We start from the raw sequence: 24,109 nt of genomic DNA, 5'->3' as shown, positions 1-24,109 counted from the left end.
AGGTCTGGGGTTGATTACAGGTTTGTGGTTTTGCATTTGGAAGCTGTTGCTGTGACCAGACAACATGCGGTCTAAGGAACTCTCGAGGTGAAGCAGAACATCCTGAGGCTGAAAAAAAAAGAAAAAATCCATCAGAGATAGCAGACATGCTTGGAGTAGCAAAATCAACAGTCGGGTACATTCTGAGAAAAAAGGAATTGACTGATGAGCTTGGGAACTCAAAAAGGCCTGGGCGTCCACGGATGACAACAGTGGTGGATGATCGCCGCATACTTTCTTTGGTGAAGAAGAACCCGTTCACAACATCAACTGAAGTCCAGAACACTCTCAGTGAAGTAGGTGTATCTGTCTCTAAGTCAACAGTAAAGAAAAGACTCCATGAAAGTAAATACAAAGGGTTCACATCTAGATGCAAACTATTCATCAATTCCAAAAATAGACAGGCCAGAGTTAAATTTGCTGAAAAACACCTCATGAAGCCAGCTCAGTTCTGGAAAAGTATTCTATGGACAGATGAGACAAAGATCAACCTGTACCAGAATGATGGGAAGAAAAAAGTTTGGAGAAGAAAGGGAACGGCACATGATCCAAGGCACACCACATGCTCTGTAAAACATGGTGGAGGCAACGTGATGGCATGGGCATGCATGGCTTTCAATGGCACTGGGTCACTTATGTTTATTGATGACATAACAGCAGACAAGAGTAGCCGGATGAATTCTGAAGTGTACCGGGATATACTTTCAGCCCAGATTCAGCCAAATGCCGCAAAGTTGATCGGACGGCGCTTCATAGTACAGATGGACAATGACCCCAAGCATACAGCCAAAGCTACCCAGGAGTTCATGAGTGCAAAAAAGTGGAACATTCTGCAATGGCCAAGTCAATCACCAGATCTTAACCCAATTGAGCATGCATTTCACTTGCTCAAATCCAGACTTAAGACGGAAAGACCCACAAACAAGCAAGACCTGAAGGCTGCGGCTGTAAAGGCCTGGCAAAGCATTAAGAAGGAGGAAACCCAGCGTTTGGTGATGTCCATGGGTTCCAGACTTAAGGCAGTGATTGCCTCCAAAGGATTCGCAACAAAATATTGAAAATAAAAATATTTTGTTTGGGTTTGATTTATTTGTCCAATTACTTTTGCCCTCCTAAAATGTGGAGTGTTTGTAAAGAAATGTGTACAATTCCTACAATTTCTATCAGATATTTTTGTTCAAACCTTCAAATTAAACGTTACAATCTGCACTTGAATTCTGTTGTAGAGGTTTCATTTCAAATCCAATGTGGTGGCATGCAGAGCCCAACTCGCGAAAATTGTGTCACTGTTCAAATATTTCTGGACCTAACTGTAGATATCGCACTAGAAGGCTGAATCTGTCCCCACCTATTGTACCATCACCCATTCCCTGTAGACTGTGAGCCCTTGCAGGCAGGGTCCTCTTATACCAGTCTGTTTTGTACTGTTAATGATTGTTGTACGTATACCCTCTTTCACTTGTAAAGCGCCATGGAATAAATGGCGCTATAATAATAAATAATAATAAATAGAAGTGCACGTCACAATTTTCAGTTTACAGTTTTAAAATATTTAGAAAATCATTGTATGATTTTCCTTAAACTTCACAACTATTTGCCACTTTAGTGTTGGTACACCTAATATCTAAATACACCCACAAACTGAAATGTTTTTTAACATGGAAAAAATGTGTAAACGTTCATGGGATATGAATACTTTTTCAAGGCACTGTATGCTTACTAGGCAGTCAGGTCAGATGACCTGGTGGTTGAGCCGTATGTTCCAATCCGAGCATGAGCTGTAGTCCATGAATATGTGAAACCTGCCTTACTTAAACCAGCAAGGATAACTTATTGTGAAGCACTTAACAGTTTTAAATTTGTCATAACTCCACAATACAGTTGCAAATAAGCAAGTTTGTAATTTCTTATCAGTGAAATTTGGCTTTTTTGGCCAGAATTCATCAGATTAAAGGGAACCTGTCACCAGATTTGACGACTATAACCTGCAGCCATCACCACTGAGCTCTTATACAGTATTCTGGAATGCTGTATATATGAGCCCATTCTGCTCTGTATAATGTAAAAAACACCTTTATAATACTTACCTATGGAGGATGTCCAGTCTAATGGATGTTGCTGCTCTCTAGTCCGCCGCCGCCTCTATCACAATCTGTCTTCCTTCCCAGCCCAGTGTGGATGACGCATCTGTCATCCACACAAGCTGACATTTTGGTCCTGCGCAGGCGCACTTTGACCTGCCCTGCTGAAGACAGATCAAAGTACTGTAATGCGCAGGCGTGCGGAAAGGTTAAAGACCGCATGTGCAGTACAATATTTTAGTCTGCCCTCAGCATGGCAGATCAAAGTGCGCCTGTGCTGGACCTCGATGCCAGCTAGTGTGCATAACGTAGGACGCGTCATGCACATGGACCTCAGAAGGAGGAGGATGGCGATCGCTGCAGAGAGGAGGTGCAGGCCTGAGAGCAGCAACACCCATCAGTCCGGACCATCCTTTAGGTGATATTATAAAAGTGCTAATGTTCTACACAGCGGCCTGGACTTTTTATATACAGTATTCTGAAATGCTGTATATAAGAGCTCAATGGTGGTGGCATAGTCACGAAATCTGGTGACAACATCCCTTTAACTATAAAAGACGTCTCAGAAGAGATCTCATTTATATGTATAAACATGTGTGGTCAATACAAAGTAATGGAACGTGAGTTATTCCTTCCAAAGACAATACTGAGGACCAGGTGGGACTCACTGCAAATGAAAGAAAGGGGATTCTGACCCCTTCATAGGAAAGGGTTATATATACTTATACTGGCGTATAAGACGACTTTTCTTCGGCGCTCCATTGGGAGACCCAGACGATTGGGTGTATAGCACTGCCTCCGGAGGCCACACAAAGCAATTACACTAAAAAGTGTAAGGCCCCTCCCCTTCTGGCTATACACCCCCAGTGGGATCACTGGCTCACCAGTTTTCTGCTTTGTGCGAAGGAGGTCAGACATCCACGCATAGCTCCACTGTTTGTAGTCAGCAGTAGCTGCTGACTATATCGGATGGAAGAAAAGAGGGCCCATATAGGGCCCCCAGCATGCTCCCTTCTCACCCGCGGTGGTGTTTGTAAGGTTGAGGTACCTATTGCTGGTACGGAGGCTGGAGCCCACATGCTGTTTTCCTTCCACATCCCCTGGGGGGCTCTGTGGAAGTGGGATCTTGCCGGCCCCCAAGCCCTGAGGCCGGGCTCCATCCACAGACCCAGAGAACCTGCTGGATTCGGAGCATGAGTACAGTCAGGGACAAGGCCCTGCATCATTCAGGTACTCGGTGTCCCCGGCAGGCACGGACACTCTCAAGGCTTGCTGAGTGTTGTAGTGCGCCGGGGACAGTAGCGCTGTGCGCTGGGGTTAGGTCACTGCAGCTTTGCTGAGTGACGTTACATGTTGGGAACTACTGCGCCGACCGCTCCTGGAGCGGCGGCGCAGCTGCGACTTGTGGTGCGCCGGGGACTTTGCGCCGACCGCGCTTTTACGGCGGCGGCGCTTCTAACTTTAGCCCCCGGCTTCTGCGGCCTAGCGTCGCTTCGTTCCCGCCCCCACCCTGTCACTCAGGGTAGGGGAGAGACGCTGCTCAATTGGCAGCGCCGAGGGCTGGAGCTTTATTTACATGCTCCAGCCCTCTCACTAGGCACAGGGGGAAGCAGGCTTCCCGCTCTTCGTCTGTATACGCCCAGGGCCCGCCCCCCCTCTCCACAAGGACGCCGGCAGCCATTACACCATTGAGTCCTGGATCCTAGCGTCTTCAGGCTTATCCCAAGGGGTCGTTGCCACCATGAGACAGGCTAGGAAGCCCACGTCTGCTAAGATCTACCACAGAACGTGGAGGATATTCTTATCCTGGTGCTCTGCTCAGGGAGTGTCTCCCTGGCCATTTGCGTTACCTACCCTTCTTTCTTTCCTGCAATCTGGGTTAGAAAAAGGTTTGTCGCTCGGCTCCCTTAAAGGACAAGTCTCGGCGCTATCCGTCTTTTTCAGAAGTGTCTAGCACGACTTTCTAAGGTGCGCACGTTCCTACAGGGGGTTTGCCATATCGTTCCCCCGTACAAGCGGCCGTTAGATCCATGGGATCTGAACAGGGTACTAGTTGCCCTCCAGAAGCCGCCCTTCGAGCCTCTGAGGGAGGTTTCACTTTCTAGACTTTCACAAAAAGTGGCTTTTCTGGTAGCGATCACATCTCTTCGGAGAGTGTCTGAGCTAGCAGCGCTATCTTCCAAGGCTCCCTTCCTTGTCTTCCACCAGGACAAGGTAGTGCTGCGCCCCATTCAGGAGTTTCTCCCGAAGGTGGTATCCTCCTTTCATCTTAATCAGGATATCTCTTTGCCTTCGTTTTGTCCTCATGCAGTTCATCGGTATGAGAAGGATTTACATTTGTTAGATCTGGTGAGAGCACTCAGAATCTACATTTCCCGCACGGCGCCCCTGCGCCGTTCGGATGCACTCTTTGTCCTTGTCGCTGGTAAGCGCAAAGGGTCGCAGGCTTCTAAGGCCACCCTGGCTCGATGGATCAAAGAACCAATTCTTGAAGCTTACCGTTCTGCTGGGCTTCCGGTTCCATCAGGGCTGAAGGCCCATTCTACCAGAGCCGTGGGTGCGTCCTGGGCATTACGACACCAGGCTACGGCTCAACAGGTGTGCCAGGCAGCTACCTGGTCGAGTCTGCACACTTTCACCAAACATTATCAGGTGCATACCTATGCTTCGGCGGACGCCAGCCTAGGTAGAAGAGTCCTGCAGGCGGCAGTTGCCTCCCCGTAGGGGAGGGCTGTCTTCGCAGCTCTAACATGAGGTATTTCTTTACCCACCCAGGGACAGCTTTTGGACGTCCCAATCGTCTGGGTCTCCCAATGGAGCGCCGAAGAAGAAGGGAATTTTGTTACTTACCGTAAATTCCTTTTCTTCTAGCTCCTATTGGGAGACCCAGCACCCGCCCTGTTGTCCTTCGGGATTTTTGGTTGTTTTTCGGGTACACATGTTGTTCATGTTGAACGGTTTTCAGTTCTCCGACGTTACTTCGGAGTGAATTTGTTTAAACCAGTTATTGGCTTTCCTCCTTCTTGCTTTTGCACTAAAACTGGTGAGCCAGTGATCCCACTGGGGGTGTATAGCCAGAAGGGGAGGGGCCTTACACTTTTTAGTGTAATTGCTTTGTGTGGCCTCCGGAGGCAGTGCTATACACCCAATCGTCTGGGTCTCCCAATAGGAGCTAGAAGAAAAGGAATTTACGGTAAGTAACAAAATTCCCTTCTTTACCCCCTTAAAATAATGGCTACAGTGGGGGGTCGTCTTATACGCCGGATATACGGGGGGGTGTGTGTGTGTGTGTGTGTGTGTGTGTGTGTGTGTGTGTGTGTGTGTGTATATATATATGTACACTGCAGCGTCCAGGGGAGGTGGGGGCAGCAGCTCTGGAGCACAGGGGAACGCTGCGGCAGCAGCTTTTGATCTCCTGCACCCGCTCATATAATATGCACAGCCGCTGTCCATCTCCAATGGTGCTGAAATCGCACGCAGTGAGGGGCTGGGGCAGCGGTGCATATTATATGAGCCTGCGCCCCCCCTGTGATGGCACATGCCCACCCCTGTGTTAGATTTGGCCCCCAGGCTGCTGCTCATTCTAAAATAAAAAAAGCTTTACTTACCCCTGCAGCGTTTCTCCCCGTGTCCCTGCTTCCACTGTGATCAGGCAGGCAGAGAGCTCAGCCTGCTGTGCCGATCACATGACCGCACTGAGAACCAGGAAGTGGAAGAACAGAAGCACGGAGACAGACAGGAGGGAGCTCAGCGCTGGAGGAGATAAGGAAAGAGGGTTTTATTTTACTTTGGGCAGCAGCCTAGGGGCCATATCTGACACAGGGGGACTTGTGCGATCTATAGGGGCCATGGGCAGCACTATGGGGGCGATATCTGACACAGGGGGACTTGTGCGATCTATATAGGGGCCATGGGCAGCACTATGGGGGAGATATCTAACACAGGGGGACTTGTGCGATCTATAGGGACCATGGGCAGCACTATGGGGGCGATATCTAACACAGGGGGACTTGTGCGATCTATAGGGACCATGGGCAGCACTATGGGGGAGATATCTAACACAGGGGGACTTGTGCGATCTCTGTGCAGGCCCCACAGAGCAGCAGAGTTGTGTGTATTTGTCTGTATGTAGCAGAGTTGTGTGTATTTGTCTGTATGTAGCAGAGTTGTATGTGTTTGTATGTAGTAGAGTTGTGTGTTTGTCTGTATGTAGCAGAGTTGTGTGTGTCTGTTTGTAGCAGAGTGTAGTACCATTGTTTCAGTCCAGTTGTGGCTTTATACAGCAGGGAGGAGCATTCCTTGCTGTACTAAGTGAACATTGGAGCGATTGATCTGTCAATGGCCCTTTAAAAACATATTGTACGGCTCTCGCGGAATTAAAATTAACATGTTGCAATCAAAGCAGACTTTTTTTCATTTGGGAGCGGGGTAGTCTTATACAGTGAGTATATGCCAAATTCTATATTTTTAGGGCAGAAGTTGGGGGTCGTCTTATACGCCCAGTCGTCTTATACGCCGGCATATACGGTATTTAGTTAGAGCAGTCAGACTGTGGAATGCCGACCACAAGAGGTAGTAATAACAGACACTATAACAGCTTTTAAAAAAAAGGGCTGGATGATTTCCTCAGAACACACAACATTGTCAGTTATAAATGACTTGGTGACAATATATATAATAGGTGGAGGAAGGCTGAACTAGATGGACCTTTGTTTGAAAAATAAAAACAAAAAAAACAACCTATGTGATGAAATCAATCAAAATTGTCAATTCAAAGGAGAAAGCTGTATTTAGTGTGGACTTTCCCATTACTGAGAGGAGTTGGCAGATGTTACGGCTTCTATGTAGAGAAGAGGGAGAGGGCGGAGCTCTGCTTCTTGCTCCTCCCTCCTCCCGTCAACCTAGAATCTCATCAGTAACAGCTGCCATCTCCTTTCAGTAATGGGAAAGTCTTCACCGGATACAGATTTTACCTGAAAATTGAGAATTTTGATAATGATCAATCCTGGCAGAGAACGAAGCAGCTTTCTCTGATAAGATATATTAGAGTTGCTTCTATTCATGTGTACTGTTGATTATATAAACAGCTAAAACAATAGTTATGCTGTAATGGTTTATCAGGCTAATGTGTTACTGCTTTTTCTAGCCTTTACTATAATCTGTTGTATTACATATGTTTTTTTTTTTTTTTTTTGTATTTTAGCCTATGCCATTTACTTCTCGGCCTCTGTATTGTGCCAGCATGCTAAATCTGGTCCTGTGCTTTACTGGATTCAGGAAAAAGGAAGAGCTGGTAAGACAAACTGTCTACAAGTACATGCACTATCGTTACTGTGACTGTACACAGAAATGTAGTACTCTCTCCGCTCCTCATGTGCTCCACGTGCCCACACTGAATAGCTGGAGCTCAAGATGTCAGCTTTGTGAACCATTTGTCCACTTTTTCACTGAGACTCGCGTTGAAGCCCTCTTGAGACTGTGCGCACAATGCAGAATTTTTTTTTCTCCAGCGAAAAATGCACCTAAATGCACCAAAAACGCATGCGGATTTACCGCGTTTTTGCCTGCGGTTTTCTCCCTGCAGTGTTTTAACATTGGCAATGGAAAAATACAGGGGAAAAAACGCAGAAAAGTGACATGCTGCTGCTTTTTGCTGCAGAAATTCTGCAGCAAAACCTGTAAGGAAAAATCCACAGTGTGCGCACAGCATTTTTTATTTCTCATAGACTTTACTGGGGAAGGACTGCATGAAGCTTATGAACAAAAATCGCACCAATTCTGCAGCAAAAACCGCAGAAAATCCTCGGCAAAAAAAAACGCAGTGTGCACAGGGCCTGAGATTGCATTCATAATGACCGCACAGAAGACGCGGTGTGTTTTTTTTTTTTGGGGTTTTGTGTAGTCACTTTGTGGGTTAAATTACACATAATGCGGATTGGAGTGGTACTGATGAGTCTTTGTATTGTTGTTTCTACAGTTACTAAAGAGAAATCTTCACTGGAGTGCTACTTTAAAGGCAATTCCTCATTATTTTCGGCAAACATGCTAAGTGCGGCAACATGAATTGGGGACAGGCTCCCTCATTACAGAACGTTGTTTCTCTCGAATGCTTTAGTATTTCAGAGAAAAACAAGGTTTTGAGTAGAGCTGGACACTGTGTTCTGCTAGATGGCTCCACTCACTTCCCCCTGCCTAGCTAAACTAGTCCGAGGTGACGTAATTGATCCCTTTAATACTACAAAAGCTAAGCATTTCCAAAAAGAATATGAGCAGAAACACAATATGAAATATACCGTACATGTATTATTTTGTACATTTTAATCTTTTCTATTTTTGTATTCAGGTAAAGCTGGTAACATTAGTCCATCATATGGGAGGAACCATACGAAAAGACTTCAGCTCCAAAGTGACACATCTAGTTGCCAGTTCTACACATGGAGATAAGTTTAGGGTATGTGTCCTTCTATTTCTGAATTATTTTCTATCTTCTAGAATATTATGTTCATACTCGTATGCGGATACAGGAAAACAGTGATCTATATGCTTTTAGTTTTTGTTGTGTAAATGTTAGCTGGTACTATAGAGGGGCATTTAGCTTGTCTTAAAAACTTAAAGAAGCACTCACCTCAGTTTTTGTCCTTTATGATAGTGTAATCATCATAGTGTACTTACAATTGCTCATTTTGCCTTTCTATCCAGTAAATTCTTTATTTCTCTGCTTTATTTAGAATCAGCCTCTTGGCCCTGCATGTATCAGTCCCCTCCAACTCCCCTACTGCTCCCCTCCTCCCATTGACTTTTGCTTTGATGACTCATGCAGGGAAAAAAAAACTTCCTGTTTCTACATAAAACTTAAAGAGCTGCTTCTAATCTTTTGATGTGTTAGACCTAATGGAAAAGAAAAGCGTTAACTGGGTAAAATGACAAAATGAGCAATTGTGACTACACAATGCTACATAATGACTGCAATATATTAAGAGGATAGAAACGTTGATGGGAGTGCTTCAATCTAAAGCTGCTGTCTGTTTTGCATGGCATGGACCCCCAACAAAACATACATATTATATTGAAGTGTCAATGCATATTGGACATGAAGATACGCGGTTATTCTGCTGAGAACTTTCTTTTCTGAGCCAATGGCAGAATGTGTATATGCACTTTTCTTCATCGTTCCTTATGGGAGACCCAGACCATGGGTGTATAGCTTCTGCCTCCGGAGGACACACAAAGTACTACACTAAAAGTGTAGCTCCTCCCTCCGAGCATATACACCCCCTGGATGACAAATCTAACCAGTTCAATGCTTTGTGTTCAGGAGGTCACACACACACATGCATTCTCATCTGATTTTTGATTTTTGATTTCAAAGATTTGGAAGAAAAGCGGGTCCAATCTGGACCCCCGGCATGTCCCTTCTCACCCCACTGTGTCGGCGGTGCTGTTAAGGTTGATTTTACATGGCTGGAGCCTTCACATGCCGCGCTCCTTCACCATCCCCTGGGGCTCTGGCTTGAAGTGGGAGCCATCACGGTTCTCACTGCTTTGCAGGAGACCGGTCTCCATCCGCAGCCCTTTCAGGATCCTGCCGGACGGAGCGCTCACCCCCCAGGGACCTGGCCCTGCGTCTCATAAGCTAAGTATTGAGACGTTATTCAGGGGTCCCTTGTACATTTATTGTGGGGAGAATGTGTTATTTCACTTTGCTGTGATTTCCGGCCGGTTCTCTGGTTTTTTTCCTGAGAACCGCGCCGAGGGTGCCGGCTCGTCGGCCGCATGGGAAAATCTAGGCCCCGGCTTCAGATGCGGCCTAGTTTCGTTTTCAGTGCCCCTGCATGTCAGTCATGCAGGGGAACAGTGCGGCGCCGCCCACCGGCCGTTCAGCAGAGGGGAGGACACTCCTCTCTGAGGAGATGTTTCCCTCCCCTGTATATCCCCTTGGCCCTCCGGTTCCCGCTCTTGGACCTAACCCCGCCCCCCCTCCTCACTCCGGCGCCATTTTATCAGCGTTCTCACACTGATCGGCGCTGGCTGCTGCAGCTACTGCATCTGTCTGGGGGTCCAAGCTGTGGAACCGGAGGGCACACAAAAGCGGTCTGGTAAGCCACAACCTCTGGTTGTGGACTTTATTATACACTCTCTGGGGGTCATTCTGAAGGAGTGTATTCTTTACTGCAGAGCCTCCACCTCAGCAGCATGTCTCTCACTAGGAGCAAGGCTGCAAGGCTTTACTCTATATGCACTGCATGTCAGCTCATACTGCCTGAACCGAGCACATATCCACATTGTGATGCCTGCTCTAACATGGTGGTGTCTCAGCCTGGAGCCTCCCCAGGGGTCCCTCCGGCTGCTCCAGCCCCGGTGGCTGAACCCCCGGCTTGGGTAGCATCGTTTTCTAAATCTCTCTCCCAGTCCTTTGCCGACTCCATGGGACAGCTGTCCCGGACTCTGCTGACCATGCATCAGCCCCCTTCTCAGGGCGCCTCTGCTGCTCCGACTCGCTCTGCAGAGCTCACAGAGGATTTTTTATCTGTTCCCGGACCCCGTCCTCCTAAACGGATACGCAGGGACTCTTCTCCTTCCTCGTCCCACGGCTCTGATTCACGAGCTGAATTACAGGGCGAGGAGGATGCCTTTACTGTGGGCTCGGACGCTACCTCTATGTACCCCATTGATCTATCTGAGGGTGATGCGGATGTTAGTGACTTGATTGCGTCCATTAATTCTGTACTGGACCTCAATCCACCAGTGTCAGAGGAACAAGCTTCTCTGGTAGAAAAACACCAGTTTACCTCACCTAAGAGAGCAAGGAGTATGTTTTTTAACCACTCCAGTTTTCAGGCCACTGTGACCAAGCCCAGGGCCTGTCCTGACAAACGCTTCCCAAAGCGTAGTTCTGATGACAGTTTTCCCTTTCCACCTGAGGTGGTCAAGGAATGGGCTCATTCACCAAAGGTAGATCCTCCGGTGTCTAGAATCTCAGCCCGGACAGTTGTATCGGTGGCCGATGGCACCTCACTTAAGGATCCCACTGACCGCCAGGTTGACCTTCTGGCCAAATCTGTATATGAGGCGGCAGGGGCCTCGTTCTCCCCGTCTTTTGCAGCAGTGTGGGCTCTTAAGGCAGTCTCTGCTTCTCTGGCGGAGATACTTTCCCTCGCCAGGGACTCTATGCCCGAAATGGTTGCCTTAACTTCCCAGGCTTCGGCTTTTTCATCCTATGCCATGTCTGCCATTCTGGAGGCTTCTCGCCGCACGGCGGTGGCTTCCGCTAATTCCCTCGCGATCCGCAGGATCTTGTGGCTTCAAGAGTGGAAAGCAGACGCTTCTTCCAAGAAGTACCTTGCTGGACTCCCCTTTGCTGGGTCCTGGCTGTTTGGTGAACAACTGGATGAAATTATTAAGGAAGCTACTGGCGGGAAGAGTACTTCCTTGCCACAAACTAAAACCAGGAAACCTGTCCAGGGCAGGAATCAGTCGAGGTTTCGTTCCTTTCGTTCCTCTAACTGGTCATCCTCTAAGCCCTCAGCCTCGTCCACTAACTCAGCCAAGGATCGAAAACCCAGCTGGCGCGCGAAGCCGCGTCCTCAGAAGAACGGAGGAGCCGCTGCCACTAAGGCAGCCTCCTCTTGACTATCTGGCCGAGCCAGCAACGTCCTTGGTCGGTGGCAGGCTCTCCCACTTTGGCGACGTGTGGTTTCAACACGTCTCCGATCAGTGGGTGCGGGATATCATCTCCCACGGCTACAGGATAGAATTTTCTTCCAGCCCGCCAAACAGATTTTTTCTGTCCACTCCCCCCTGCTCCAAAGCCGTCGCCTTCTCTCAGGCCGTGGCATCCTTGCAGGCCAACGGAGTAATTGTTCCGGTTCCCGCCCGGGAACGGTTCAGAGGTTTCTACTCAAACCTCTTCCTAGTCCCCAAGAAGGACGGTTCCTTCCGGCCCATCCTGGATCTCAAGCTTCTCAACAAGCATGTTCAGGTGCGGCACTTTCGCATGGAATCTCTGCGATCGGTCATTGCCTCAATGACCCAAGGAGATTTTCTAGCATCCATCGACATCAGAGATGCCTATCTGCATGTGCCAATTGCAGTTTCACACCAGCGTTGGCTACGTTTTGCAATAGGAGAGGAACATTTCCAATTCGTGGCTCTCCCCTTCGGGTTAGCCACGGCCCCTCGTGTATTCACCAAGGTCATGGCAGCAGTGGTTGCTGTTCTGCACCTCCAGGGGTTGGCAGTGATTCCTTACCTGGACGACCTTCTAGTCAAGGCTTCGTCCAGTGCAGACTGTCAGCGGAGTGTCTCGCTCACTCTCGCCACGCTTGTTCAATTCGGGTGGCTTGTCAATCTGCCCAAGTCCACTCTGACCCCGACCCAGAAACTTACGTACCTAGGGATGCAATTCGAGACTCTGCCGGCACTTGTGAAGCTGCCCTTAGTCAAACAGCAGTCCCTTCATCTGGCGGTGCGTTCTCTATTGAAGCCCCGCCGTCATTCCATCAGGCACCTCATGCAGGTGCTGGGTCAGATGGTGGCGTCAATGGAAGCGGTTCCCTTTGCCCAGTTCCATCTGCGTCCTCTGCAGCTGGACATTCTCCGCTTTTGGAACAAGCGGACCTCTTCCTTGCACAGGCTAGTGGCTCTGTCGCCACAGACCAGGAGCTCTCTTCAGTGGTGGCTTCGGCCCCTCTCTCTGTCTCAGGGACGCTCCTTCCTGTCTCCGTCCTGGGTGATCCTCACCACGGACGCCAGTCTCTCCGGCTGGGGAGCAGTATTTCTCCACCACCGAGCACAGGGCACTTGGACTCCGTCCGAATCAGCCCTCTCGATCAATGTGCTGGAGATCAGAGCTGTGCTCCTAGCTCTCGTAGCCTTTCACCACCTGTTGGCGGGCAAGCACATTCGAGTCCAGTCGGACAATGCGACAGCAGTTGCCTACATCAATCACCAGGGCGGGACTCGCAGCCGCCTGGCGATGTTGGAGGTTCAACGCATCCTTCAGTGGATGGAGGACTCAAAGTCCACCATATCCACAGTCCACATTCCAGGCGTAGAAAACTGGGAGGCAGATTATCTCAGCCGTCAAACCGTGGACAGCGGCGAGTGGGCCCTGCATCCGGCAGTTTTCCGGAGTGCCCCACTTGCGGCAGATTGACCGGAAGTGGATCTAATGGCATCCCGGCACAACAACAAGGTCCCGGTTTACGTGGCTCGCTCCCACGATCCTCAGGCCTTGGCAGCGGACGCGCTGGTTCAGGATTGGTCCCAGTTCCGTCTGGCCTACGTGTTTCCCCCTCTAGCTCTCTTGCCCAGAGTCCTGCGCAAGATCAGAATGGAGGGCCGTCGGGTCATAATCATTGCTCCAGACTGGCCCAGGCGAGCTTGGTACCCAGACCTGCTCCGTCTGTCCGGAGAGGTGCCGTGGCATCTCCCGGACCGCCCAGACCTTCTCTCTCAAGGTCCGTTTTTCCGCCAGAATTCTGCGGCTCTCAGATTGACGGCGTGGCTCTTGAGTCCTGGATCCTGACTGCTTCAGGCATTCCTTCCGAGGTCATCTCCACTATGACTCAGGCTCGGAAGTCTTCCTCGGCCAGGATTTACCACAGGACTTGGAGAATTTTCCTGTCTTGGTGTCGCTCTTCCGGCCATGCTCCTTGGCCGTTTTCCTTGCCGACCATCCTGTCCTTTCTACAGTCCGGTCTGCAGCTAGGACTATCCCTCAATTCCCTCAAGGGACAGGTCTCGGCTCTGTCAGTGTTGTTCCAGCGGCGTATAGCCCGACTGGCTCAGGTGCGCACCTTCATGCAGGGCACATCTCACATCATTCCTCCTTACCGGCGACCTTTGGATCCCTGGGACCTTAATCTGGTCCTCACGGCCTTACAGAAACCCCCCTTTGAGCCTCTTAGGGAGGTTTCTTTGTTTCGACTTTCATAGAAAGTGGTCTTTCTGGTGGCCATAACTTCTCTCAGGAGAGTCTCTGATTTGGCTGCGCTCTCTTCGGAGTCACCCTTTTTGGTTTTTCACGAAGACAAGGTGGTTCTCCGTCCGACTCCGGACTTTCTCCCTAAGGTGGTGTCTCCTTTCCACCTTAACCAGGACATTTCATTGCCTTCCCTTTGTCCGGCCCCTGTGCATCGCTTTGAGAAAGCGCTGCATACTTTAGATCTGGTGCGGGCGCTCCGGATCTATGTGTCACGCACCGCCGCTCTCAGGCGGTGCACCTCTCTTTTTGTGCTAACCACAGGTCAGCGCAAGGGTCTCTCGGCTTCTAAACCGACTCTGGCTCGTTGGATTAGGTCGGCCATATCCGATGCCTACCAATGTTCTCAGGTGCCTCCCCCGCCGGGGATTAAGGCGCACTCGACCAGAGCTGTCGGTGCCTCTTGGGCTTTCAGGCACCAGGCTACGGCTCAGCAGGTTTGTCAGGCTGCCACTTGGTCTAGTCTGCACACCTTTTCAAAGCACTACCAAGTGCATGCTCATGCTTCGGCAGATGCGAGCTTGGGCAGACGCATCCTTCAGGCGGCTGTCGCCCATTTTGTGAAGTAAGGTTTTGCCTACTTCTCAGTTTCTGTTTATTTCCCACCCATGGACTGCTTTGAGACGTCCCATGGTCTGGGTCTCCCATAAGGAACGATGAAGAAAAAGAGAATTTTGTTTACTTACCGTAAATTCTTTTTCTTATAGTTCCGACATGGGAGACCCAGCACCCTCCCTGTTGCCTGTTGGCAGTTTTCTTGTTCCGTGTGTTTTCACCGGCTGTTGTTGTAGACAGAGGTTCCGGTTATTCCGGGTTTTACTCTCTCTACTTATGGGTGGATGTCCTCCTTCAGCTTTTGCACTAAACTGGTTAGATTTGTCATCCAGGGGGTGTATATGCTCGGAGGGAGGAGCTACACTTTTAGTGTAGTACTTTGTGTGTCCTCTGGAGGCAGAAGCTATACACCCATGGTCTGGGTCTCCCATGTCGGAACTATAAGAAAAAGAATTTACGGTAAGTAAACAAAATTCTCTTTTTTCCTATTGTTAGTAAGGTACATAAGACTTTTAATCCCTATAATTGCAGTTGTAGTAGAAGGCAATAAATACATATTCCAGTGTCCACTGCATTGTAAGATTGTGACCTTTTAAAGTTTAGTTAGATTCCTGGCCTTATAGGGGTTTTCGACTTTTAAAACAGTGGTTCTAAAATATTTTCAGGCATCTAATATAAAGCCAGATGGCTCCCTGATGCTGCTTCCAGCTCTGTTTTGGCTCCTGCAGTGACTTCACGGCTATGGCTACTTTCACACTTGCGTTGAACGGTATCCGTTGCATTGCGTTGTGTAACGGATGCAACGGATGTGTTGCATATAGTGACACAACGGATGCAACGGATGCTGCAAAACAACGCAATTCGTTTTGATTTTTTTTTTTTTTTTTCCCGGGTTTACCAGCGGCAGACTATAGTGAACGATCAGCTGATCGTTCCCTGCAGCCGGCCGCTGGGTGATCAGCTGATCGCTCCCTGCAGCCGGCCGCCGGGTGATCAGCTGATCGCTCCCTGCAGCCGGCCGCCGGGTGATCAGCTGATCGCTCCCTGCAGCCGGCTGCCGGGTGATCAGCTGATCGCTCCCGGCCGCCGGGTGATCAGCTGATCGCTCCCTGCAGCCGGCCGCCGGGTGATCAGCTGATCGCTCCCTGCAGCCGGCCGCCGGGTGATCAGCTGATCGCTCCCTGCAGCCGGCCGCCGGGTGATCAGCTGATCGCTCCCTGCAGCCGGCTGCCGGGTGATCAGCTGATCGCTCCCGGCCGCCGGGTGATCAGCTGATCGCTCCCTGCAACCGGCCGCCGGGTGATCAGCTGATCGCTGTCACTTGCCGGCGCCCGGGCATGCCGGCGGGCGGGCGCTCAGCTGAGCGCTGTGACTTGCCGGCGGCCGGGCATGCTGGTGGCCGGTCATTCAGCTGAGCGCTGTCGCTTGCCGACGGCCGGGCGCTCAGCTGAACGTTCGGCCACCGCGAGCCAAAATAAAGTTTGATTAAAAAAAAAAAAAAAAAAGAGCATGCGCAGTGAAATCCAGAGGATTCCGCTGCTCAAAATAACGTTACATGCTGCGTTCCTCCCGCTGGGCGGAAGCAACGCAGGTCCTTTTGGTACAATCCGTCATCCATACAAGTCTATGGGAAACAGCGGAATCCGTTAACGGATTCCGCTGTTTCCCAAAAGGGCGGATTGTAACGGAAGGAAAATAACGCAAGTGTGAAAGTACCCTATAACATGCATTACTGCTGCAGCGAGTCACTGAACCCAACCCAACAGCTACTGCGCTCTACATCTTATCTGGCTTTAATTTGCTAGCAAACACTTGATCACATTTCTAGAAGCTGAATACCCCTTGAAATAGGAGTACATAACACGTGAGCTTTTTTTCACCTATTTATTCATATTTTTTTTTTTTTGTTGTTTTAGGTTGCTGTTAGTCTAGGAACGCCAATCATGAAGGCTGACTGGATATTAAAGGCATGGGAGAAAAGGAATGAATTGTAAGGAGATTTTTAGAAAACTATTCTGTTTCTTTAGTCAGTAAATAACATTTACAATTCCAACTTCAAAAAACGTGACTAGGTGTGAAAAGTACAGGAAAATAAGGTTTGGAAATCTGTCATATTTTCTTCACAACAGAAGATAGAACACAGATCAGAAGTTGAGTCCTACATTTCTCCATTTCATGTGAATATTTTGTTCTCATGTAGAAGTTTGATGGCTGCAACATATCTCAATAGTTGGGACAGATTGGTAAACCTCTGACCATCTTTGCTTCAGAGAGACTCTGCCTCTCTAGCTTGCTCTTTTTTTTAGTCATGTGACTTAGTTGAAAATTTGTTTCCCATCTGCCTTTCATTAATACCACTTACTTTTCCAGCCTTTTATTGTTGTCCTAACCTTTAGTTGAGTTGCTGCCTTCAGTTTCTAAATGAGTTAATTGTTCACTTGAAATGGAAATATGTTGAACTCTCCACCTCCTGATCTATGTTCCATGTTCTGTTGTGAATAAAGTATGGCTATGGGAGATTTCCAAACCATTCTTGCTCTTACATTTTACGAAGCTTTCAATTTTTTTTTTTTTTTCTTTTTTAGAATTTGATTATATGTACAATTCCAAACCTAAAATTAAAGGTTTGTATGTCCTTAGGCTATGTGCACACTAGAAAAGTGATTTTTCTCAAGAAAATGTCAGGTGCTGTAAAAAAAACCACACCAAATCCGCGGGAAAAACGCATGCGTTTTTGGTGCGGTTTTTCCGCAGGTTGGTCCCTGCGGTTTTTTTATGCTGTAACTGCAATAAATAATATAGATAATAGATAATCGACAGACAGATAATGGATAGAGGGAAAGATGGATAAATGAATAGATAGATAAGAGAGACCTATATAATGTCCCACCTCCCTGCATTTTCTAAGCTGGCACCCTTTAGTGACTTTCATGTGGCACTAAAGGGTGCCTAGCCTTATATTTAGCCATAAAATAAATAATTAAAAAAAAAAACCACGTGAGGTCCCCCATCTTTTGTAGCCAGCTAGGATAAAGCAGATGGCTGCAGCCTGCAAACCACAGCTGGCAGCTTCACCTTGGCTGGTAATCCAAAACAGAGGGCACCCCACGCTGTTATTTTACATTAAATAAATAATTTTAAAACAAAAAACGTGGGGTCCCTTCCAAATTGGATCACCAGCCAAGGTAAAGCGGACAGCTGTGGTCTTGATATTCTCTGATTACGGAGGTCCACTGTTATTGGACACTCCCCAGCCTAAAAATAGCAAGCCGCAGCCGCCCCAGAAGGGGCGCATCCATTAGACGTGCCAATCCTGGCGCTTCGCCCCAACTCATCCCGTTGCCCTGGTGTGTTGGCAAACGAGGTAATATATAGGGTTGATGCCAGATGTGTAATGTCACCTGTCATCAAGCCCTGGGGTTCGTGATGTCACGCGTCAATGAGATACCCGACATCACAAACCCAGTCAGTAATAAATAAAAGACAATAAAAAAAGTTTTATTTGAAAATACACTCCCCACATTCCCTCCTTTCACCAATTTATGGAAAAGAACAATCGATTCCATGTCCAGCGTAATCCAATAAGGGGGGGGGGTCCCACGGCGATCCATACCATAGTCACTGTCCCATTCAATGAAGAACAGAATGTTCCCCATTGGCTGGAAGAGCAATGCAGTGACCTGAGCTAACATCAATAGCCCAGGTCACAGCAGGGGATGACGAGCGCTGCTGTCAGGAGGATAGATGAGATCATTACCTGCTGTGATCATCTCCTGCAGTCCTGCCATCAGCGCTGTCACTGACTTCTATGCCCGCCGCGTTGTCAGCAGTATCGCGAGAGCCCGTGACGTCACCGCTAGTGACAGTCTCGGGCCGCGGGCATAGACAGCAGTGACCGCGGTGACGTCAGGAGGCAGGAGATCGTCACAGCAGGTAATGATCTCATCTCACCTCCTGACAGCAGCGCTCTGCATCCCCGCAGCTGCACGCACTGCTGTGCGTCAGTGTCTGCCAGCGCTGCAGCGTGACAAGCTGCTGATACTGCACGGGCACCTGGAGGTCACACGGAAGTGCTTCTGTGCGGCGTCCAGGGAGTGTGATCTGTGTGTTTTTACTCTGCTCCGCTTCCTCTTCTGTCATAATGACAGATCTCCCCTGCAAAACCGCAGGCAGCGATTAGCATTACCGCAGGTAAATCGCGGCTATACCGGGGGTATACTGCACATCATTTGCTACCTGCGGTATACCCCTGGTAATTCGTGATTACATTACAGTGAATGGAGTGAAATACCGGGGGTATACCGCAGGTACCTGCGGAAAAGAAGTGACATGCACATTTTCTCAAGAAATTTTCTCAAGAAAATCTTCACGAATTTTCTTGAGAAAAAAACGCAGTGTGCGCATAGCTATTTTTTTTTTCCCATTAGGTTTTGCTGGGAAATGTCTGCAGAAAGATTTCAAACATTTCTCAAGAAATTTCCGCAGCAAAACCGCGGGTAAATCCACGGGTAAAACGGCCTAGTGCGCACATAGCCTTAACGTGTTATTCAGCAGTCAGTCATTGACTGCAGACTTGTGATTTGTGAGTGCATCGGTTACTGGCGGTCATGTGACCAAGTACATAATTTGCTTTGCTCAATTCACTTGCATTCAGCAAGGCTACGCACATCTATTTGGCATGTGACCGCATGTAGGCAAAATACTCAATGTGGGGATTCTCAGGTCTGGAGTCACATGGGGTGTCCGTTCTCACCGCCGATGATGCCGGCTTTAAGATGAGTGCGCATGATCAGAAGTCACTACACTTTTGCGAGGACTTCTGATCATGCGCACTGAGCTTAAACCCGCGTGTCAGGTGGTGAAGACAGGCACAGGTACGCGCGTCACTGACGAAGATGCTGGGCAACGGGCATTGAATAGCATGTTAGCACTCCTCTGTGGGTGTGTGAACATGCTAAGAGGGCGAACTAGTTGGGGGAAATAACGCCCTTGGGACTAGTTCCCGCGCTCATTAGCATATCTTACAGGATCTTTAGAAATACTTTTTCTAAAGATCTCTTTATCTATGCTACTATGTACAGTGACGATTAGGCAGGGGTTAGAAATATGCACCCAGATCTGCTGGTGGTTCTGGGTGTATACTGCACATAATAGGTTCCCTTTAAGTGTAGGTACCCTGTATGGCTCAGAATAGCGAGTGCATTCTTATCTGGAAGCGCAGTTTCTGCAGGATTTTTCTGTCGCTCCATTGGGAGACCAAGACAATTGGGTGTATAGCTACTGCCTCCGGAGGCCACACAAAGTATTACACTTTAAAAAGTGTAACCCCTCCCCTCTGCCTATACACCCTCCTGTGCATCACGGGCCCATCAGTTTTTAGCTTTGTGTTGAAGGAGGCACACATGCACACAATGCTCCACAGTTTAGTCAGCAGCAGCTGCTGACTGTTTCGGATGGAAGAAAAGAGGGGAAGAAAAGAGGGCCCTTAACAGGGCCCCCGGCATGCTCCCTTCTCACCCCACTGAGTCGGCGGTGTTGTTAAGGTTGAGGTACCCATTGCGGGTACAGAGGCTGGAGCCCACATGCCGCTTTCCTTCCCCATCCCTTAGGGGCTCTGGGTGAAGTGGGATCCTAACCGGTCATCCAGGCACTGGGACCGGGCTCCCTCCGCAGCCCCTGGTGGTATCTGCCAGACAGGAGCCCTGCAACTACAGGTACTCTGTGTCCCCTTTGGGACGGTGCATGGAGCACCTGGGCCTCAGACGCTGCAGCGCCTGCAGTGTTGGTTTTTTGTCCGGGACTACCGCGCCGACCATGCCTCCTTGCCGGCCGCGGTTTCTACTTTAGTCCCCGGCTTTTGCGGCCTAGTACATTAAACGCCCGCCCACGGGCCTGCCAGTCAGGGGCAAGGGCGGGACGGTCGGGCTGACGCCGACAGTGAGGGCTGGAGCACACATAGCTGTCCTCCTCCCCCCTCACTAATCCCTATGGGGCACCAGATTCCCGCACTTTTGTAAGTCCGCCCACGGCTCCCTCCTCCCCTCTGAACGCCGACAGCCATGTTTTAACACATCCTGCCGGTGGAGGACGTCTGGCTGCAGCTCTGGGAGACCCGAGGCAGGGAATCTGGTGGCCACACACCGCTGGAGCGGTTGGTAAGCCACACCGGTTACCGGTGCTGGTCCCCCTAGGGTGCTGAACTGTATGGCGGTCTAAGTCACGTCCTCCAAAGACCGCTGGAGGCACCGTCTCCAAGGCGGCCTCCTCATGACTTTCGGCCGCCCCAAACCGCATCCTCGGTCGGTGGCAGGCTCTCCCGCTTTTGCGACGCCTGGTGGCCACATGTCCAAGACCGATGGGTGAGGGACATTCTGTCTCACGGTTACAGGATAGAGTTCAGCTCTCGTCCTCCGATTCGTTTTTTCAGAACATCCCCGCCCCCCGAGCGGACCGTTGCGCTTTTTCAGGCGGTGGACACTCTGAAAACAGAAGGAGTGGTGATCCCCGTTCCCCTTCAGGAACGCGGTCGCGGTTTTTACTCCAATCTGTTCGTGGTGCCAAAAAAGGACGGCTCATTCCGTCCCGTTTTGGACCTAAAATTGCTCAACAGACATGTGACAACCAGGAGGTTTCGCATGGAATCCCTCCGATCTGTCATCGCTTCGATGTCCCAAGGAGACTTCCTAGCATCAATCGACATCAAAGATGCCTATCTCCATGTGCCGATCGCTCAAGAGCATAAACGCTTCCTGCGTTTCGCCATCGGGGACGAACACCTTCAGTTTGTGGCACTGCCTTCCGGCCTGGCGACAGCCCCACGGGTTTTCACCAAGGTCATGGCATCCGTCGTAGCGATCCTTCACTCTCAGGGCCACTCGGTGATCCCTTACCTAGACGATCTCCTAGTCAAGGCACCCTCACGGGTGGCTTGTCAACAGTCTGACCGTTGCTCTGGAGACTCTCCAGAGGTTAGGGTGGATCATCAATTTTCCAAAGTCAAAATTGTCTCCGACCCAGTCACTGACGTACCTCGGAATGGAGTTTCATACTCTCAGCGATGGTCAAGCTGCCGCTGGACAAACAGCGGTCGCTGCAGACAGGGGTGCAATCCCTTCTTCAGGCACAGTCGCACCCCTTGAGGCGCCTCATGCACTTCCTGGGGAAGATGGTGGCAGCAATGGAGGCAGTTCCATTTGCACAATTTCATCTGCGTCCACTCCAATGGGACATTCTCCGCAAATGGGACAAGAGGCCGACGTCCTTGGACATGTACGTCTCTCTGTCTCTGGAAGCCAAGACCTCTCTGCAGTGGTGGCTTCTCCCCACTTCTCTGTCGAAAGGAAAATCCTTTCTGCCCCCATCCTGGGCTGTGGTCACGACGGACGCGAGCCTGTCAGGATGGGGAGCGGTTTTTCTCCACCACAAGGCTCAGGGAACCTGGACTCCGACAGAGTCCTCCCTTCAGATCAATGTTCTGGAGATAAGGGCAGTGTATCTAGCCCTCAAGGCGTTCCATCGGTGGCTCGAGGGCAGGCAGATACGCATACAGTCGGACAACGCCACGGCGGTTGCGTACATCAACCACCAGGGCGGCACTCGCAGTCGTCAAGCCTTCCAAGAAGTCCGGCGGATTCTGCTGTGGGCGGAGGCCACAGCCTCCACCATCTCCGCGGTTCACATTCCGGGCGTAGAAAACTGGGAAGCAGACTTCCTCAGTCGCCAGGGCATGGACGCGGGGGAATGGTCTCTCCACCCGGACGTGTTTCAAGAGATCTGTTGCCGCTGGGGAACGCCGGACGTCGATCTCATGGCGTCTCGGCACAACAAGGTCCCGGCATTCATGGCACGGTCTCAGGACCACAGAGCTCTGGCGGCGGACGCCTTAGTTCAGGATTGGTCGCAGTTTCAACTGCCTTATGTATTCCCTCCTCTGGCAATGCTGCCCAGAGTGTTGCGCAAGATCAGGTCCGACTGCCGCCGCGCCATCCTCGTCGCTCCAGATTGGCCGAGGCGGTCGTGGTACCCGGATCTGTGGCATCTCACGGTGGGGCAACCGTGGGCGCTCCCAGACCGACCAGACTTGCTATCTCAAGGGCCATTTTTCCATCTGAATTCTGCGGCCCTCAACCTGACTGTGTGGCCATTGAGTCCTGGCTCTTAGCGTCCTCAGGGTTGTCTCAAGATGTCATTGCCACTATGAGACAGGCCAGGAAGCCAACGTCAGCCAAGATCTATCACAGAACTTGGAGGATCTTCTTAGCCTGGTGCTCTGAGTGGGGGTTTATCCCCTGGCCGTTTGCCTTACCCAGGTTTCTTTCCTTCCTTCAATCGGGATTGGACAAGGGTTTGTCTCTCGGCTCTCTCAAAGGTCAAGTCTCGGCGCTTTCCGTGTTTTTTCAAAAGCGTCTAGCCAGGCTTCCGCAGGTCCGCACGTTCCTGCAGGGAGTTTGCCACATAGTCCCACCTTACAAGCGTCCGCTGGAACCCTGGGATCTCAACATGGTTCTACGGGCTCTTCAAAAACCACCTTTTGAGCCGCTGCGGGATGTCTCTCTATCACGTCTTTCGCAGAAGGTGGCATTTCTAGTGGCGGTTACTTCACTCCGTAGAGTGTCAGAGCTTGCAGCGCTGTCATGCAAAGGCCCTTTCCTGGTATTTCACCAGGATAAGGTGGTTCTGCGTCCGGTCCCGGACTTTCTCCCTAAGGTGGTGTCCACTTTTCATCTCAATCAGGATATCTCCTTACCTTCATTTTGCCCTCATCCAGTTCACCAATGTGAAAAGGATTTGCATTTGTTAGATCTAGTGAGAGCACTCCGGATCTATGTGTCTTGCACGGCGCCCCTGCGCCGCTCTGATGCGCTCTTTGTCTTTGTCGCTGGCCAGCGTAAGGGGTCGCAGGCTTCCAAGTCTACCTTGGCTCGGTGGATCAAGGAACCGATTTTTGAAGCCTATCGTTCTTCTGGGCTTCCGATTCCTTCAGGGCTGAAAGCCCATTCTACCAGAGCCGTAGGTGCGTCCTGGGCATTGCGGCACCAGGCTACGGCTCAGCAGGTGTGTCAGGCGGCTACCTGGTCGAGTCTGCACACCTTCACGAAACACTATCAGGTGCATGCCTATGCTTTGGCAGATGCCAGCCTAGGTAGGAGAGTCCTTCAGGCGGCGGTTGCCCACCTGTAAGAGGGGGCCGTTTTACAGCTCTTTTTATCGAGGTATTCTTTTACCCACCCAGGGACTGCTTTTGGACGTCCCAATTGTCTGGGTCTCCCAATGGAGCGACAAAGAAGGGAATTTTGTTTACCGTAAATTCCTTTTCTTCTAGCTCCTATTGGGAGACCCAGCACCCGCCCCTGTTCCCATCGGGCTGTTTGTTCTTTTGTGTACACATGTTGTTCATGTTGAATTGTTCTTTTGGTTCATGGTTTCAGTTCTCCGAACATCCTTCGGATTG

At 50.0% G+C, this 24,109-nt stretch overlaps 1 protein-coding gene across 2 annotated transcripts in view; it reads left to right on the top strand.

Moving 5' to 3' along the window:
• Window positions 1-24,109, top strand: part of ECT2 (epithelial cell transforming 2) — a 303,927-nt gene that overhangs the window by 83,993 nt on the left and 195,825 nt on the right. For both annotated transcript variants that reach the window (XM_075338550.1, XM_075338549.1), the window contains 3 exons: window positions 7,324-7,413; window positions 8,464-8,571; window positions 16,575-16,648. In XM_075338550.1, coding sequence (XP_075194665.1) covers window positions 7,324-7,413; window positions 8,464-8,571; window positions 16,575-16,648 — 272 coding nt within the window. The remainder of the gene's footprint in view (window positions 1-7,323; window positions 7,414-8,463; window positions 8,572-16,574; window positions 16,649-24,109) is intronic.

This window comes from Anomaloglossus baeobatrachus, chromosome 3, assembly GCF_048569485.1.
Source record: "Anomaloglossus baeobatrachus isolate aAnoBae1 chromosome 3, aAnoBae1.hap1, whole genome shotgun sequence".
Taxonomy (NCBI): domain Eukaryota; kingdom Metazoa; phylum Chordata; class Amphibia; order Anura; family Aromobatidae; genus Anomaloglossus; species Anomaloglossus baeobatrachus.
The sequence above is the reverse complement of the archived record's forward strand: the minus strand, read 5'-3'. Positions and strand labels throughout refer to the sequence as shown.